We start from the raw sequence: 18,200 nt of genomic DNA, 5'->3' as shown, positions 1-18,200 counted from the left end.
AGCATTATTAGTATTTTCTTTCTAAAGATCATACAAATACTTTTTATTTTTTGCTGGGTAACCATAGTAACCTTTAAAACATAAAAATAAATTAAAAAAATGTTCACCAAGAAATAAATTATTTTTAATACAGAAACATACAACAATTTTAAGAAAAACAAATTTCAAGTCTAAAAATGAACACAACTAGCAAATAACTAAAATTTTAAATACTTTTAGGTCTTCATGTTGGGGCATAATGGTAATAGTATTTCCATCAACTGTCAAAACTTTTCCTGTTAAATGAACAAGCTCGCCCTCAGCAACACGAATCACGTCTCCAGGAGCAAATGAGTGAGCAATTTCTTCTTTTGCTTTACTATTTCCCACTAAAAAACGATCAAAGAAAATAAGATTTATAATAATAACTATAGGAAAAATAATGACACTATGACTTAAGGAAGTTTAATAAAATATCAAATCTATTCAAGATATACTGTTTTTGTTTTTATTCTTACTATTTGCAGACTATTTAAGACATTTTAAGAAATAAAACTAAAGTAACATTAAATGTATTATGGAAAGTAATGGAAAGTTTAAAAACAATAAAACATAAAATACATTCTAAATCTGCATCATCAACTGATTCTTCAAATTTTTCTAATTCAGATAGGGTTGGCTTTACACCGTCAGTAATAAGGGCAGAGATTGCCATTGTTTTGTATAGAAAACCTCCCCGATATCTGTTATTTTTATATATACTGAAGTCGCCATCGGTTGTGACTAACCCTCCATTTTTACTAAAAAAGAATAAAATATATAAAACAATAATTAAATGAATAAACACCAACAACAACAACAACAACAACAAAAAAAAATATTATACAAAAGAGTATCCTTATCAAACATTTTCTGAGGTGGACGAGGTCTTCGCTTTCTCTTTAAATCCTGTAAAAAAAAAATTATTTTTAAACGATAATTTATTGCATTTATTTCTAGTTTTAAGAGGCAGTTTAATTATAAAAAACAAGAATAAATTGTGATAACATATTTTAAGATAAAAGTAAAACTCATTAAATAAAAAAGTTTATAATAGCAAAGAAATTATTAAAAAAGCTTATAACACTCAGTGTAGTTAAGGCAATTTTAAAATATTACAGCATCTGTATGAAATTTTGTTGACTACGACATATTTCCGTTAAATGATCAGGTCTGTGAATTATGAAAAGACGAAAAAAATTAAAATGATAAATTTGGCGGTGTCATAAAATAAAAATGTTTTTAGCAAAAATCCCAGACCAAAGATTCTTTTTTTTAAAAAAAACAAACTTAAAATCACAATTGCTTGTCCAAATTTGAATAAGATTCTAAACAAGTACACTTTTTAGGTGAAATAAACATCATAGTTTAATAATATGATCTCTTCTGATCGTTTACTGGCAATTTTTCTTAATTATATGCTCTTTCTTGGTCGGAATTCTTGTATCTTTTGTGGAAAATGATAGAAATATTTTATTTTGACAACTATATATAGTTAATAATGTCAGGACCGATTAGAACTAGGATCTATAGTGGGTTAAGTCATTTTTTCAAAAGATTTTAACTAAATTCATGTTAGCGCCAATGAGCGGAATTGATCTACAGACTCCAAAATGGGGTTCTTTAAAAATAATTATAACATCTGAAGCACTTGTTTGGACATATTACGCTGATAAAATCATGCTAATTCAAATAAAAGAATTCAAATAATTAGTAAATCGCCTTAACTACACCGAGCAGTAAAGAAAAACTCAAAAAAACGTTCTATAGGCTTCATATCTTTTTTGGTTAAAAAAATATATATTTAATTTAACAAAAATTATCCTATGCATTATTATTTAATTATTTATCAATAATTATGTAAGCATCAATAATTAAATAATTTAAAAGCAATGTTAAACATCAAAAATAAAAGTTTGAAATGCAATATACACAAATATAATAATAACTTATTATGTTTGATATGACATTAAGTTTAAATACAACTATTTATTTCAATAACTTAAATAATAAATTAAAAAAATAAATTTATTTTAAAATATTTTATTTTGATGTTTTTTATAGCATCTGAAATCTGAAATCAGTTCAAAAAATGACATGCGATGTAAAAAGATGTGCATATCATGAGTTGATGTTAATAACTGTATGCGTAAAATATATAAAAAAATATAAGTAACATAAAAAATATAAAAGTAAATTTTTTTTAATGTTTCTCAGCAACCTTGTTAGTTGAGTTTCTTGTTAGAAATAAATTATTGTTCAGTTGCAAGTAAGCTACAGTAACTGAGGTTGGTTTTAACACCAGTCCACAATCCTGTAATGTAAAGCTGGTGTAAGCGTCAGTATGGCAAAAAGTGTAAGACTGAATGTCAAGCCAGTTAATTTGAGTTTTATGCAAAGAAAAAGTAGAGAGATTGCTCAAATTCTAGGTTTAATAAAAAATGCTGCTTGCAAGAAATTCATTGGAAAGATAACAGTTCTAAGATTATTGGAGTTGATGAATGTTGCAGGGTGTCTGCCAAATGGATTTCCCTAATTTTTGTCTGACTTTTCTGTTATCAGTTGCATATCTTACACGTAATATAAAATAAAATTTTTTATTATGCATATGATATAAAACTGACATAAGTTACTTAAGCATGATAGAATCATTTTCCCTGATTAATCTATGATTTTTTCAAAACTAAACCCAATATTCCCAACTATTCTCTCATTTTTTTGCAGACATCTGAGCTCCCTGACTTTTACTTGTTTTCCTGATTTTCCGGGTCTGAAAGAAACCCTGTGTTGGTACAAATTCTTCTGGATTAGATATGAAGGAGCATCAGGTGTTGGTATTTTATTAGCAGAAAAATGAATAACTAGATTAGAGAATGGTATTAAGATTGTAAGGACAGTGCCCAATACATGTTTCAGTACATGCACCTCAAAAAGGCGAGACAAGAGTAGAAAAAGAGTATGTGAATAAACAAGAAACAGTGATGGTGTTGGATAAGCTGTATTAAAGGGTTAGATGGAAAAATGCTTACAAATAAAGTTGAGGTAAAAACAAGTTGGAAACAAGTTTTAAAAGTAATGAAGAGTTTAATTAGAAGCAGAAGTTTTATCTGCAATGAATAAGATTTATGGACCAGCAATGCTGAGGACCTGTAGGAAAGAGAAGCTAGCTATACAGCAGAGTTCAAGCAAGGCCAGTGGTCTTTCTGATATATTGGTTGAGATACTGAAGACTTTAGGGTATATAGTTGTTTGTCGGGTATCATATCTTTGCAATGTTAATGGTTGGTAATAGTTATCATGCATACAAATATCACAACAGCAATCAAAACAAATAACAGACAGATTGATAATGTTAAAGTAAAGTTTGGTGTGCATTAGGGTTCTTTTTATTATTGTTTTAGAAGTTCTCTCTAAAAAGTTGTTGATTTACAATGGATGCTATTCTATGCAGATGATACATGCTTGATTGCAAATAAAAGAATTAATACTACGATTTCAGTGAAGGAAAGATGGAATGAAAGCACAAGAGCTTAGAGCAAAAATGAATAAAGCAAAGTTTATGCATTTTAAAGTCAAGAAATAGCAAGAAGTAAACACTTAAAAGTGACCATAAAAGAAAGTAAGAAAGAAGTTCAAATAAAGAAAATGTACTTTTGGTGAATACAGAGAAGTTAAGAAAGCAATTAAATAGTTGTGGAAATATATAAAGAATGTTGGTAAGTTGGTAAGGGAGATTTTATAAAACAACTTGAATTAAACTTACTGAATTTACTCTTTCCTCACTTTGCTCTTTGACTAATTCCATGTCTATTCTTGGGATAAGTTTTAAACTGACCTAAAAACACATTATTTTTAAATAAAATAATAACTGATATATATTTTAAATAGAATAATAACTAGATAATAACTGCAATAGCAAAAAATAAATAAAAGTATTAAAAACCAAAACTTACTTGATTTCTAGCAGTATTGACATAGTCCACCTTATTTAAGGAAATTTAAAAAAAATGAATTAAAAATAGGGTATTTTACTTTTTAAACATAACAATTTAATATGTTGAATATTAAAATTTTGTTATGAAACAATGTATCAAAAGATTTATGCATTAATAAAATGTAAAACATTTTTATTATTGTTCAATTTATAATGTAACACAGACTACTTTGTGTAATGCAGATATACCATTTTAGAAATATAAAATAAATAAAAATAACTAGAAATCAGATGGAAATTAGAGAAATTTGGGCAATACCTGGGCAATATCATCTTTGTAAAGCCCTCTTCTTATCCTGACCCATGATTTGGGTTTAATTTGAACAATATCTTTTACAACTTTGAGTACATCAGCCATTTCATTAATAGGTACCATTTGTTGCTTCCAGATGCCCAATCTTAGTGCTCCAAAACCTTCAATGGCCTGTGTTAATCAAAAACATGTTTAAAAAAAAATTAACAAATCATAACATTTTTATAAATAAAAACAAATAACTTTTTAAATAGTATGAAAATATTTATCATATTTAAACTAAAATTAATTTTTTTTTAATAAAAATATCAAAATAAAAGCTTGTAACTTGATAAAATAAAGCATTTTGATAAAAGTTTAGTAATTATTTATATGGTTTTATTTTTGATCTTTTATTAAAACTGTTGCAATTCAAACTAAAAGTCAATCAAAACCTTAACCTGAGTAGAGGTATGGTTAAACCCTAAACTTAGTAGAAGTATGGTTAAAACCCTGACTTTAGTAGAAATATGGTTAAAACCCTAACCTCAGTAGAAGAATGGTTAAAGTCCTAACCTTAGTAGAAGTGTGGTTAAAACCTTTACCTTAGTAAAAGTATGGTTAAATCCTTAACCTTTATTGAAGTATTTAACTAATATATTAAACATATATATTGTAAGCCCTCGGAATTGGGAAAAATGAGTTTGGCAATAATTTACAGACCTTAATCTCTTAATGGTCGGCATTAGGTCAGCAAAAAAAAAATTGATACAAAGGTTTTACAATAAAACATAGAAACAAGAAGGCAATATTTTGCTGACCTCAAACACTTCTAGGTCTGCAATGCCCACTCTAATTCTGAGGGCTGTGTTATATATATATATATATATATATATATATATATATATATATATATATATATATATATATATATATATATATATATATATATATATATATATATATATATATATATATATATATATATATATATATAAAACATTTTTTATTTAGATGAAGTTAAAATGAATTAAAAAATTAAATTTAAAAAATAGTAGACTTCCAATTCCAACTTCCAAAAAACTTTAAAAAAAAGAAAAAAATTTTATATTTAAATTTTTTTTTAACATTGCTTCGCAATTCATTGGCACTTTATGATTCCTTTGGAAATAAAATTTATTTAAAGTTTATTATTATAAACATAAATATACATAAACATAGAATAGATATAATATTCTAAAGGAACCATTAAGTCTACTATTTTAAAAGTAATGTGTTGTTAACAGAAAAACTTACAGCTTTCACATGTGTTTGCTTGTATGCTTCAATGTAAATATAACCTTTCAGACCTTCAACAGCAATGGCTGATTTTATTTGAAGTGGCTAAAAACACATATATATATATGTATGCATGTGTGTGTGTATATATATATATATATACATATATATACATATATATATATATATATATATATATATATATATATATATATATATATATATATATATATATATATATATATATATATATATATATAAATGCATACTTCGATAAGCAGTTTGTGTCATACTGAATTAAGAGGTTTTAAAAACATAATTTAAAAAGCAAACATGAAATGCCAACCTTCTATTGAGGCATGTTATTGCCCAAATTGAGGTTTGTGCAAAGAATTGCTATTGCATACTGAAACGCAATTCAAAATAGAGAAATACCGTTTCAGAACTTTGAAGTGTTATGAATTTTCTCATAAGCGCAAAGACAGTTTGCTTTTCTTCTCCCATCCTGCATCTAACCATCCACAGGTTCGGATCTCTAATTATTAACAAAACAGTTTGTATTTATTACTCGTTATTGTTCAGATTTTTTTATTTTTAAATTATTTTTAATTTAATTTTTAAAATTATTTTGTATATTTTAATTGGTAAAAATAAACTCACTTAACATCAGGTAATAAGCTTTGCTGCTCTATTTCTGCAGGTGTTTCATATTCTTCATCAAGATATCTCTCTCTAAAACAGAAACTTTTTTTTATTACAAAAAACTACTTGTGAAAATTTTACTCTAAAGTAAATATTATCTAAAGACAATATAAATACAAATGCATGATCTAAAGAAATATGCATCTGTTAATGTATGTTAAGATTTACAGAACTATATATGTAGATATAGAAAAACATTTAAAAGATAGACTTACTTGTCTGAACCAGCATACTTCTTTTTGTAATACTCAGCAATATCTTCAACAGTTTCATTTCTTAAATGAAATAAAACTTCCTTGATATATTTTTAATATTATTTTTGTATTGTTTATTTATTCAAAATAAAACCATATCGATATTTATATAGATATCATATAGGTAGGTAATGTAATAATTGTATTCTGAATATTCAAAGAACAATTGAAGTTTTTATTTTGAATTGAGCCTTTAACTAATAAAGATTTTATTTTTTGCCAATCTTTATCACTATATGAGATTTAAATATATTACAACAAACGATAAATCCTGAATAAATTTACCACCTACAGAAGTAGTATAATCTTAATATAACCCAAACTATAAACTTTTTCTTAAACCCTAACTATTACCTTTTTTTTGGCACTATGTGTTAAAGTAATGTGCATACAATAGAAACTTAATTAAGTCAAAAATAAGTATAGTTTCCTCTTTTTTATTGCTTTTTCCCTCTTTACCCTATTCTATTGTGTTATTTATTGAGGGTAAATGGTAGTAGAAATTTATTGTTAGTTATTTTCTGTCTCTGCGCTTTTTAGCCAAGACAATTTAAATACAATAAAACCCTCAGCAAAAACCTCAACAAATGTTGAGTGCCAAGGTTTATTCATATTGTTGTATATATAATAATAAATAAGTAGGGATTAAAGTCCCAACAACAACCAAAGCAACAATCAAGTGCTTCAGAAGTGAAATGAGGTTGAGTAAGCAGCCATGAAAAGTCTGAATTTTAGTCCTTTTTTCAAATAGCTCGAACAATATTGAGCCAGGTGTATTTTTTTTAATCAGATTGTTCCAAGATGCAGGGATGCAGAATGATTATTGCCCAGCAACGCCCTTGGTCAACAATGTGCAATTAATGTCATTTAATGACAATGTTATCAATGTCATTAAGTGACTTGGGACATGACACTTTTTAAAAGATGAAACTTGAAATTGGCATTTCGAATTGCATAGAGTGCCTTAGCAATACTGTGGCGGTTTTTAGAAATATGTCTAACTGGTTCTTGAAAGCATTTAAACTTTCAGCATTTACAATCTCATCTAATAGACAATTTTAGCTATCGACAACTCAATTTGTAAAGTTAGTTCTATTTTTATTGGATCAAACTATCTCCTTGACCAGTCAACTTCTATAGACATGGTGAGGCACAGAATGGATTGAAATGTGGTGCAATTTAACAGTTTCTTTACCAGATTTGATTTTAAATAGCTGTATTAAATCTAGATGATGAAGTCTTTATTTAAGTGGTTAGGTCTAAAATGCATAATCTATTATCATAAGTTAGATTCATTATACTATGAGCTATATAAGTGACACGTCTTTAGACTCTCTCTTAGACTTTCATATCTTTAATTGTAAGTGGGTTCCAACTTGAAGCAGAGAATTCAAGATGAGGATGCAAGCAAACTATGTATAATTTTTTCCATAATGCTACATTGCGTAAAACAAATGTCCTTTTAAGCATGCCAAGCATCTTGCTGGCCTTAGAGATATCAGTGCATACCTGGGCATTATGTTTGAGGTCATTGCTAATTATGATTCCTAAATCACATTCTGATGAGGTCGATTCCAAATTAGGTCGAGTCAATAAATCAACATCAAACATTGTATAGGTGTGCTTTTTATTCACGCAACCGATATGAAGAATTTCGCATTTTGAGATAAAGGAACAGCACTAGAAACCGGCATGGTTTCTAGCAGTGTTATTTAAGTTTCGTGTCACAAATGAGGTTTTATGATTGGGATTGACTCAACAGACAGTTAACTATAAATAGACAAGAAGGTATCATAAGCATCATTTATATTTTTGTTGACTAGTAGTGATGTCCAATTAGTATTTGATAGCTTCGCCAACATAGCAGTAAAGTCACCTTTTCTATAGTTTAAGTTGGAGCCGGGGAATTTATTAATTTAATTGTTTTAACTTTTCGACAACAATAAAATGTAGCTTAATTGTCGAAGTCGCAAAATTGTCTCACACAAGTCTCTTTCAACTACAAGATAAGGATACATATATACAGTGCATGTGATGAATAAAATCGCCCAGTGCGATATTTCGCACTCGTAATACTAAAATACGTTATCAACAAGCATGATTTTGGGTGCTCCGCATCAAGTCCTTGAGAGCGATATTCGGAGTTGGAAATTGGTTGCCATGGAGCCACCCATAAATTACGTATACAAGTATGGGGAGGGGGTCACTCAAAAGGTTTCCTTTTGGAGTTGAATTAATATGCTTGATTGTGGACATTCTAAACAACAGAAATGTTTTTAATTTAATTTAAAGATAAATATTAGTTTAAAAAAAAAATATTGAGAATATTTTTTTTATTTACAAAAGATGTGTAAAAAATTAAAAAGAACCTAAAGTTTTTAGAAAACCTTGTTGATTAAAACTTTTGATTTTTCAAAATTCAATCAAGTTTTAATTTTCTAATTTAAATTTTCTATTCTCATTGGGACGAAACGTTTTGAAAATAGTAAATATTCCATTCTTTTCATAACTTTTCATTCATTGTTTGTACAAAATAGAAAACTGCTTTCTAATTTAAATAAAATGTGTTATTTAATTATTATCAAGTGAATAATATTTTATATACTTGATTATATTTTTAACAAATATATAATAGACCTTTAACAAATATATAATAGAATATTAATATAATATATATCAGTGAAAGTTATTATTTTATAAACATCATTAAAGGTGCACTTACATCAGAAAAAATGAAACCATCCCATTGACATAAAATAAAACATAAAAAAATAGGATACAAAAAAACAAAAAAAATCTTTAAAGCTGAAGACGCTGGTCACAACAATCCAGCGAAAATTACTTTAATAAAAATAAATAAAAAATAAAAATAAATTAAGTATCGAGAGAAACTCGTATTAATTGATGTTTATAAAATAATAATTTACATACTCTCATACATGATGTCTACATTCAAGTGTATATATACTTATACAAATATAATATATAAATAACTTATATACTGACATATATTTTGAGAAACGCATTGTGAAACTAGTGAGATAACATTTTTTCTTTTGTTGCTTGTGAACACGCTTCCAAAAGTTTCAACTTAAAGTTATATATTAAAAACATTTGCTAAACGCATTGTTTATTTAAACTTTTTTTTTTAATTTAGCTTTAACTTTTTTAATAAATAGACTTTAATATAAGTTTACCTGATTTGAAGATAGCAGTGAAAGTATTTAGTTTATTAACTTATATTTGACAAAAAATATTTGATTTTTCAACGTTTTGATGTTTTTGAATTTTAAATATAATAGTCATTAATTAATAGAATGTGATCGAACCTGTACGAAATCGAAGCTTTAAGTGAATTTTTTGATATTTATAAGATCTTTATAAATTTTAGGCTAGATATTTATAAATATTAGGTGAGATATTTAATCTTTTAACATTTAAGTTTGTTAAAAAATTAAATATATATGTATATGTGTATATATATATATATATATATATATATATATATATATATATATATATATATATATATATATATATATATATATATATATATATGTATATATGTATATATGTATATATGTATATATGTATATATGTATATATGTATATATGTATATATGTATATATCTATACATATATATATATATATATATATATATATATATATATATATATATATATATATATATATATATATATATATATATATATATATATATATATATATATATATATATATAACCCTCGGAATTAGGAAAAATGAGGTCGGCAATAATTTGCCGACCTCAATCTTTTTGAGGTCGGCAATAATTATTTGATACAAAGGTGTGACCATAGAACATAGAAAGGAGGTTGGCAATATGCTGACACGTTGTACATCCATACTCTGCCGGGAACCAGATTAGGCAGTTACAACAATCCTCCACATATAAATCATTCATACTGTTCTAAATATGCTGGTTTATGACAGGTTCAACCTGATCGTTTTTTGAGCCCATTTCTATTAAAAACCTGATCGGTTTTTGGTAGAAATGGGCTCAAAAAACGGTCCAGGTTGTTCACAAGGTCTCTCAAGACCAACATCTTTACTTTCTAGCTGTTCACTATTTATGGACTATTTATGCCATCTGCTGTATAAACTTAAGGTTTAATGCAACCTTTCACAAGACATTCTACAATCTGGTCTACATGTCTAACCTGGATACAACCATCTGATGTCAATACTTTGTAGTTAACATTTCCAACTGTCGATACAATAATGGCACAGACCCATTTCTCACTCCCAATATAATTCCTTACTTAAACAGGGTCTTCAGGTTGAAAGAAAGGACTTTTATTACTAAAGATACCTGGAAGCGTTGATTTTTTTTGTTGATTTTGGTAATGACCTCAGAAAGTGACATCAACTATGAATTTTACCTAATAAAAGTCTTCTACCTTATAAAAGTTCAGCCAGAGAAAATCTAGTTGTAGAATACGGGTGTTAAGCGATATTTAAAAAGGAAGCGACTTAATTGCATCTCGACATCACTTCCTTGAAAAGTTTTTAACAAGTTCTTAAACATTTGAACCATTCGTTCCGCTTGATCATTTGAGGCTGGATGATACAGTGCTGCATAGATTGGTTTAACATTATTTGAAAACAAAAACTGTTTATATTCTTCACTCAAAAACCCAGATCCATTTTCACTAACAATAACTCTAGGTATACCATGGGTTGAACACAATCTCCTGAGTACCCTAATTGTTGCCTTGGCTTCAGTGCTTTTCACAACTTCCAGTTCAATCCATTTTGAAAAACTGTCAACTACTACTAGGAATATTTTTCTATTTAGTCTCTGAATCTAATCTCTTCTTTTAATTTGTCCTATTCTTCCACATGTGTGGACTTTGAGTTGTAAAAATGGCAATTGTTTGATAGGTGACCTGTGTAGCCACATCGAAAACATTCTCTATTTTCATTGCTATGTCTTATGCCATCTCCAATGTTAGATTTTTTTATGGTTAATAACTTTTGCGAGACATTTTTATTGTTTAATCCACACACAAACCTCTTACGTAATCAATTAATTTTTCAATTAACTCACAATACTCTTATAATCTGCATAATTCAGTGATATATCCAATTACTGATTCCCTCTCTTTTCTGTCTCTTTTATAAAATTAAAATCGTTGTGCAATGAAGTTTGTGGTTGGTTTTAAATGGTCCCTCATTAGCATTATTATTAGAGTAAAACTTTTATTTTTAGTGTCATTTTCACATAAACTACGAAGAAGTTTGTAAGCAGGTCCTCAAACAATTGATAGAAAAACTGCTTTTTGTAATTCTGCATCCTTTATATCATTGGCCAGTAAATAAATATTCAAACCTTTTAATGTATTTGATAAAATCATCATTTTCTAAAACAAAACTCGGTATATTAGTAAAATGCATCATTTTCAGTTCATCGCCAACTGTTATAACTACAGTTAAAAAGGAATACTACTGCTTAAGGAAAAACTCTTGGACGGGTGGAAAAATGCTGACACATTGTATACCCATACTTTGCTGAAAACAGATTACGCAGTTACAATAACTTTATATGATTTTAATATAATCATCAAAAAAAAAGTTTGGATATATTTCATTTGTTTAATATAAAATAATTGAATGACAAAGTTAAACTATATATAAATAAGTTTAACACACTGCAAAATAACAATAACAAAATTAATTTAGCTTACTAATAGCTTACCCCCATAGATTATGAAGCTTTCTTGATCTCTATAAAAAAGGTATGTTTATAATTAAAAAAAAGTCATCATTATCATCATCATCACGATCAACATCATGGCTATCGTCATCATTATTGTCATCCTTATCACCATTATCATTATATTTAATATTAAAAATTTTATTGTTATGAATAATATATACTATAACTTAAAACTAAGTTATCTATGACAAATAAATAAAATTAATAAAATAACATTTTTTCAAGTTTATGTATATATTATTAATAAAAAATATAAAATTTAAGTTATATAGGGCTCAAACTAAGTGCATCGCAATCAGGAATCGCGATTGCTTTTCCCACCTTTGCAATTAGTTTTTTCTTAAAAAAACATTTTTGCAGTTTTTTTTTATTTTTGTCACTTTTTTATTCTTTTTTAACGCCATGTTAAATTTATCTTTTGATAAAATAGAATCTTTGCTCTTTTGCACGGAAATTTTATTCAACATAAAGCGCTTTTGATTTTAAAATACTTTAAATCTCTACATGGAAACCAATATTATTTTAGGGTTATATTTAGTTTGATTTACTGAATGGAACATCACAGTAAATTTACCTTTAAACTAAATCAAAACAACTAGTTAAGTTACTACAGTAACTTACAGTTACTCAACTATAAAATTTACCTAATATACTCAAAGACCCACAAAAATTAGCTGTATAAATGTTTCTATTTATATCTTATGTTGTTAACACATAATATAAGCGTCTAACAAAAATTATTTTAACAATAAATCTCGAATAGAATATAAAAAACACAATACCATTTTTTTAATATTTTATTTAAAGCGATATCAAGACCAAACATTTTTTACAAATACACAAGTTGTTAATTTAAAAAGAAATCTATTTGAACAAAAGAATTTTATTCTTCTAAAATTCTCTTATTCAAACAATTTTGCAATTGAAATTTGAATTTGAAAATAAATTGGAAAAATTTAAAAGAATTTTAACACTCAATAATTATAAATTTAATCCAGCAGCATCCATAATACACAGTCCATAATACCCAGCACATGGCCAACGACATTTTCAAAGTGGAGCGGGAACAATAGTCAATTTCTAAAAAAGACCTCTGTATCTAGAATTTTCTAAAATAAAAGTAAAATAACAAAAAAAAAATTCCTTTAGAAAAAAAGTGAAATCCCCTGCCACCCGCTGTCGTCAACCCTGCAGCATAGCAAGAATTGTTGCTGAAAGTCAAACGTATATCTAGCTACAGTAATAATATTAGATTTAGAACATAGTGCAAATGTGAGGAAGAAAGTTTTGTTTAAATCGTAAACTTTTTGAATATAAATATATATTATTAGTTTCTTCAATTTAAAAAAAAAAACTTAAACTATTTTTTTTTAAATTATCTTTTTTTTTCTTTGGGGGGAGGGGAGGGTTTAAATTTATTTTTAAGTTGTAAAGTGTAGTTTTACATTGTTTTCAAACATCCTCGAGCATAAATATGTTTAAGAAAAAAAGAAAAAAAAAAAAGGGCCAAAAATGTATGCAAGTTGGACATACTTCTTTAATTTAGTGGCGTCCGTAATACCCAGCATAACGAGAACCAATGCTAAAAATTAAATCTCTAGCTACAGTAACAATATCAGATTTAGAACATAGTGCAAGTGAGGTAGAAAGTTTTATTTAAATTGTAAACATTTTCAATAGTTAATTATATTTTGTTTCTTGAAAATAGTTGTAAAAGTAGAAACGTTGATTGCAAACCAGTGATTGCAAAAGTTAAAATAAAACTTAGATTAAAAAAAGTTTAAATTAAAATTAATAAAATATTTTACTTCTGTTCAAAGAAATGTTTTTCTAAAAAGATGATTTAGGCATATTCTTAAGTTTAAGGAAATATAATTCGATTTATTAAACCAATTTTTTTTTTTCTTTTACTTTTTATAGCAAACAATTTGAATGAAAAAATAAAAACATCAACTTAATAACTATTTGAATGAAAATCTTAAAATTATAAAAAATTATACTTTTTTTAGTTTTAATTTAAGATCAAGAAACAAATTATAAAAAACATGGTAACATCTAATTTTTTTGCTTTGATGTTACTCGTTTGGTATGTTTTTGCACAAATATGAAGTTTAAAGTTTTATGACGATAATGTTTTAATTTATTTATTGGAACCATTCTATTTATTCAGCTTTGTTTTAAACTTTATGTTATTAAGGTTATAAACTATATAAAATATTGTCGTGAAGTTGTTTTACATTAACACAAGCTCATTATTTGTTAAAACAACTTTGCAATTTGTTTTATTGTTATTTTTTAGATTTTTACAATAACAGTTAAATAATCTTTAAAAATAATACGTGTTTTAACATCAGCATGAATGTATAAAAGTGTTTTCTATGACCAATTAAAGTGGCTTAAATATTGTAATATTTGCATTTTTACTCTTAATTTTTTACTTTTATAAGTTTCATGTCAAAACAATTACTAAAAGTAATATTTTAATAGTATTAAATACATTACATGCTCATTACACTATAACTGAAACTTAAACTTTAAATTATAACTTATTTAAATAAGAGAGATAATGTTTAAAAAATGACAATTAGGAACTAATGTACAAAAGATGCAATTTTATACTAATGCGACCCCCACCTCCATCCCATATGTGCAAAGCAGCGCCAGGGAGTGCAAGCAAAAAAAACAATTTTTTTTCAGGGATTTGAGTTTTTTGCATTCATTCAAGCCCTGATATATATATATATATATATATATATATATATATATATATATATATATATATATATATATATATATATATATATATATATATATATATATGTATATACATGTATATATATATATATATATGTATATATATATATATATATATGTATATATATATATATATATATATATATATATATATATATATATATATATATATATATATATATATATATATATATATATATATATATATATATATCTGTGTGTCTGTGTGGCTAAAAATAAAGCATAACATGAAAAACATAATTTATTAACAATTATACCGAAACATCTTCTGCTGCGTGCATGCTGTCTTCATTTACTAAAATGATTATTATAGATTATAGAATATTGAAAAACTTTGAGAAAAATTAAATTTTAGCCATTAAAATTTAAATATTTTTTTATTGACAAGTTTTTATTAATTTGTTTTTTCATAATAATTTATAGTATAATAAATTATTAAAAACTGATATAAAACAAATAAATACTTGGTTCTGTAAACCCTGGCTCTGCTTCTGCTTCGTCATCATCGTATGCATCATCGTCTACATCTAAGAAGAAAAAAAAGTATTATTACAATTAATATTAAAATGAACCTTATATCATATATATAATATATATATATATAAGAACCTTATATCATATATACAATATATATATATATATATATATATATATATATATATATATATATATATATTTATATATATATATATATATATATATATATATATATATATATATAAATCAGTCTTCTCTGTTTAGCCAGCGCTTTCACACTTAAATCTTTTCGTGCTCGCCCACATGCCCACAAAAACTTTGGTGAGCGCATAAACATATATAATTTTAAAAAATCATCATTATCACCATCATCATCATGGCCATTTTCATCGTCATTGTCATCCTTATTAAGTGCTTGCCAAAACAATAAAAATTTTTAGTTTTAAATTGCAACAAATATTTTTTGTTTATTTGTTCACCTTTTATAAAAAATGGCGTTTTTTACCACTTTTTTTTTAAATTCTTTTGTCTAGTATTTATTCAAAGCATTATTTCAAATTGTTCCCTATTTTTATTTTTATTTAAATAGCAAGAAAAAATGACCTTTTTAAATCGTGCAAGCTGACTTAAAAATGACCATCCTGCCAACGCTTGGCAGGTGATGCAAGCAATCCACGATGCTAGTGCTTGCGCAGGCGATCAGCAATTTTGCGCGTTTTTTCTATATTTAGATAAAAAAGCTCATGGAGAAAATAAAATGATTACATTTAATTTATTAAACTTTAGTTTTGTTACTTATACTGTAATGTTTTGTATCATATTATTAATAAATCAGAAAAACAGTCATCAGTAACAGTTGTTTCTAAAATATATATTTATTTATGAATTGCAACAATTTTTATAAAAATTGTTTAAAACAACGTTGCATTTGACCAAATTTTTAAAACTCTATATTATTATATATTTAACTCGCTTTTTTATTAAAACAAATGATTATTTTATAAGTATTATTTTGCTTCTCATTTCTGTTAAAATGTTCAAAAATCGAAGTGAACTAGTTTCAAGCAAAAGAGTGAGTAATTATATGAAAAGACTTTTGTAATTAAAACTTGAATGAATAAGTTTAACACTTTTAGAATTGTTTTGTATTGCATAATTCAAACTTAAACAAAAATCTTTTGTTTTTAGAATAGTTTACGTTTTATGTTTTATTCTTAAAAAGTTTTCAATTAAAAATATAAAACTAAAAGTTTAAATAGAATTTTAAGAAATTTAAATTTAAAAACTATTAAAGCTCTATAGCTCTTTGCTGTTGTTTTTTTTAAAATATTTTATATATTAGGGTGGGGTGAAAAACTACTAATTTTGGAATTATATTTATTATGGTCCAACAGTTGCAGTTGTTACTTCCCCCAAAAAACAACCTTGGAAAAGTTTATTCTGGCTATCATGAAACTTACCCCCTGATTGGATTAAAGTTTATTATTGATATTAGTTGAACATTGAATTGATTTTTTATTTCACCTCCAAATTTTTCTATTTCATATAAGTTATCATTTGATCTCCAAATTTTTCTATTTCATCTCCAAATGTTGCTGGTAAGGTAGTTAAACCAACTAATTGTTTATATACTTTTCTAAATGGAATCTTATTGCAATGCAGAGAACATATTAATCGACATATTTAAAAAACAACACCATTTAGAAAAAAATGTAAAATGCTTAAAAAAAAAAAGGAAAAATTGTTTTCATATATGTTAAAGTTTTAGAGTTGAATGTTAGTTTTAAAACTAGTATTTTAACAATTAAGTTTTTGCGTAGGAGAACACATTAATGCATTTTTTCAATGAAATTTTGCTTATATTCCACTGACATTGTTAAAATTTTTATTCAATAACTTAGCATTAAAATTTCAAAATTAACCCCCAGACACACTATTTTTATCCCTCATAGAGAACAGATAGCCCACTTTCTGTATATAAGAAATTTTTATATTTCTGTTTTGAATGAAAAACCAATAATTTGCTTGATAAAAAAAAAAAAAAGATTGAAAACTTTGTACTAATAAGCCCTAATACTACTTGATTTAACAACATTATCACATTATTTTGAATTCCTTTTGTTTGCAACTTTTTATTTTCCTCTAGATATTATTAATATTTCAACGAGGCGTTACAAACAGTCATTTATTGTTGATTTTCACTATTTTACAATTCGTTAGATTTCATGAGATCTTCGATAGTCACTTGTCTTTGATTGTCCTAATATTACTATCTATCTATTACTGACCCTCTCAACTAATGCTTGACCATGACCTAACAGAAAAAAGACTGTCAAGTCTTTAGAAATAACCTTGTATTTTATATTAACTTCGATGGTTTCAAATTTTGTTAAACAATTTCTAGTGTGAACTTTTTTCTAAGATCTTCGAGAATTGTGTGAAAGTGAGATAACGTTCATTTGAAGAGATATGCAAGCAGAAAAGAATTAGATAAAGTAAAAGCTGATCATCTACAGATTTCATCTGTATAAGAAAACCAGCTCTCTTTTTTTGATAGGATTTACTCTGAATTGATGTAACTAGTTGCTTCAAGAAAAGAAGATTAATTTAAACTTTTTCAAAAATGTAAATAACTATAAATCAACAATCTTTCATGAATATATTGATCACACCTTTTCTACTTTAATTCCATAACGTTAGGTTCTACAGCA

At 25.9% G+C, this 18,200-nt stretch overlaps 1 protein-coding gene across 1 annotated transcript in view; it reads right to left on the bottom strand.

Annotated features, from left to right (window-relative positions):
* LOC136071885 (transcription elongation factor SPT5-like) overlaps positions 1 to 18,200 on the bottom strand; it is an 84,545-nt gene that overhangs the window by 50,321 nt on the left and 16,024 nt on the right. Inside the window, exons 3-15 of the mRNA XM_065797497.1 lie at positions 15,477 to 15,539; positions 15,270 to 15,307; positions 12,217 to 12,245; positions 6,440 to 6,499; positions 6,183 to 6,254; positions 5,958 to 6,057; positions 5,541 to 5,627; positions 4,272 to 4,436; positions 3,972 to 4,001; positions 3,782 to 3,853; positions 866 to 927; positions 601 to 779; positions 214 to 368 (exon numbers count right to left, since the gene is read on the bottom strand). Coding sequence (XP_065653569.1) covers positions 214 to 368; positions 601 to 779; positions 866 to 927; positions 3,782 to 3,853; positions 3,972 to 4,001; positions 4,272 to 4,436; positions 5,541 to 5,627; positions 5,958 to 6,057; positions 6,183 to 6,254; positions 6,440 to 6,499; positions 12,217 to 12,245; positions 15,270 to 15,307; positions 15,477 to 15,539 — 1,112 coding nt within the window. The remainder of the gene's footprint in view (positions 1 to 213; positions 369 to 600; positions 780 to 865; positions 928 to 3,781; positions 3,854 to 3,971; positions 4,002 to 4,271; positions 4,437 to 5,540; positions 5,628 to 5,957; positions 6,058 to 6,182; positions 6,255 to 6,439; positions 6,500 to 12,216; positions 12,246 to 15,269; positions 15,308 to 15,476; positions 15,540 to 18,200) is intronic.

This window comes from Hydra vulgaris, chromosome 05, assembly GCF_038396675.1.
Source record: "Hydra vulgaris chromosome 05, alternate assembly HydraT2T_AEP".
NCBI lineage: Eukaryota > Metazoa > Cnidaria > Hydrozoa > Anthoathecata > Hydridae > Hydra > Hydra vulgaris.
This window is presented reverse-complemented; position numbering and strand designations above follow the sequence as displayed.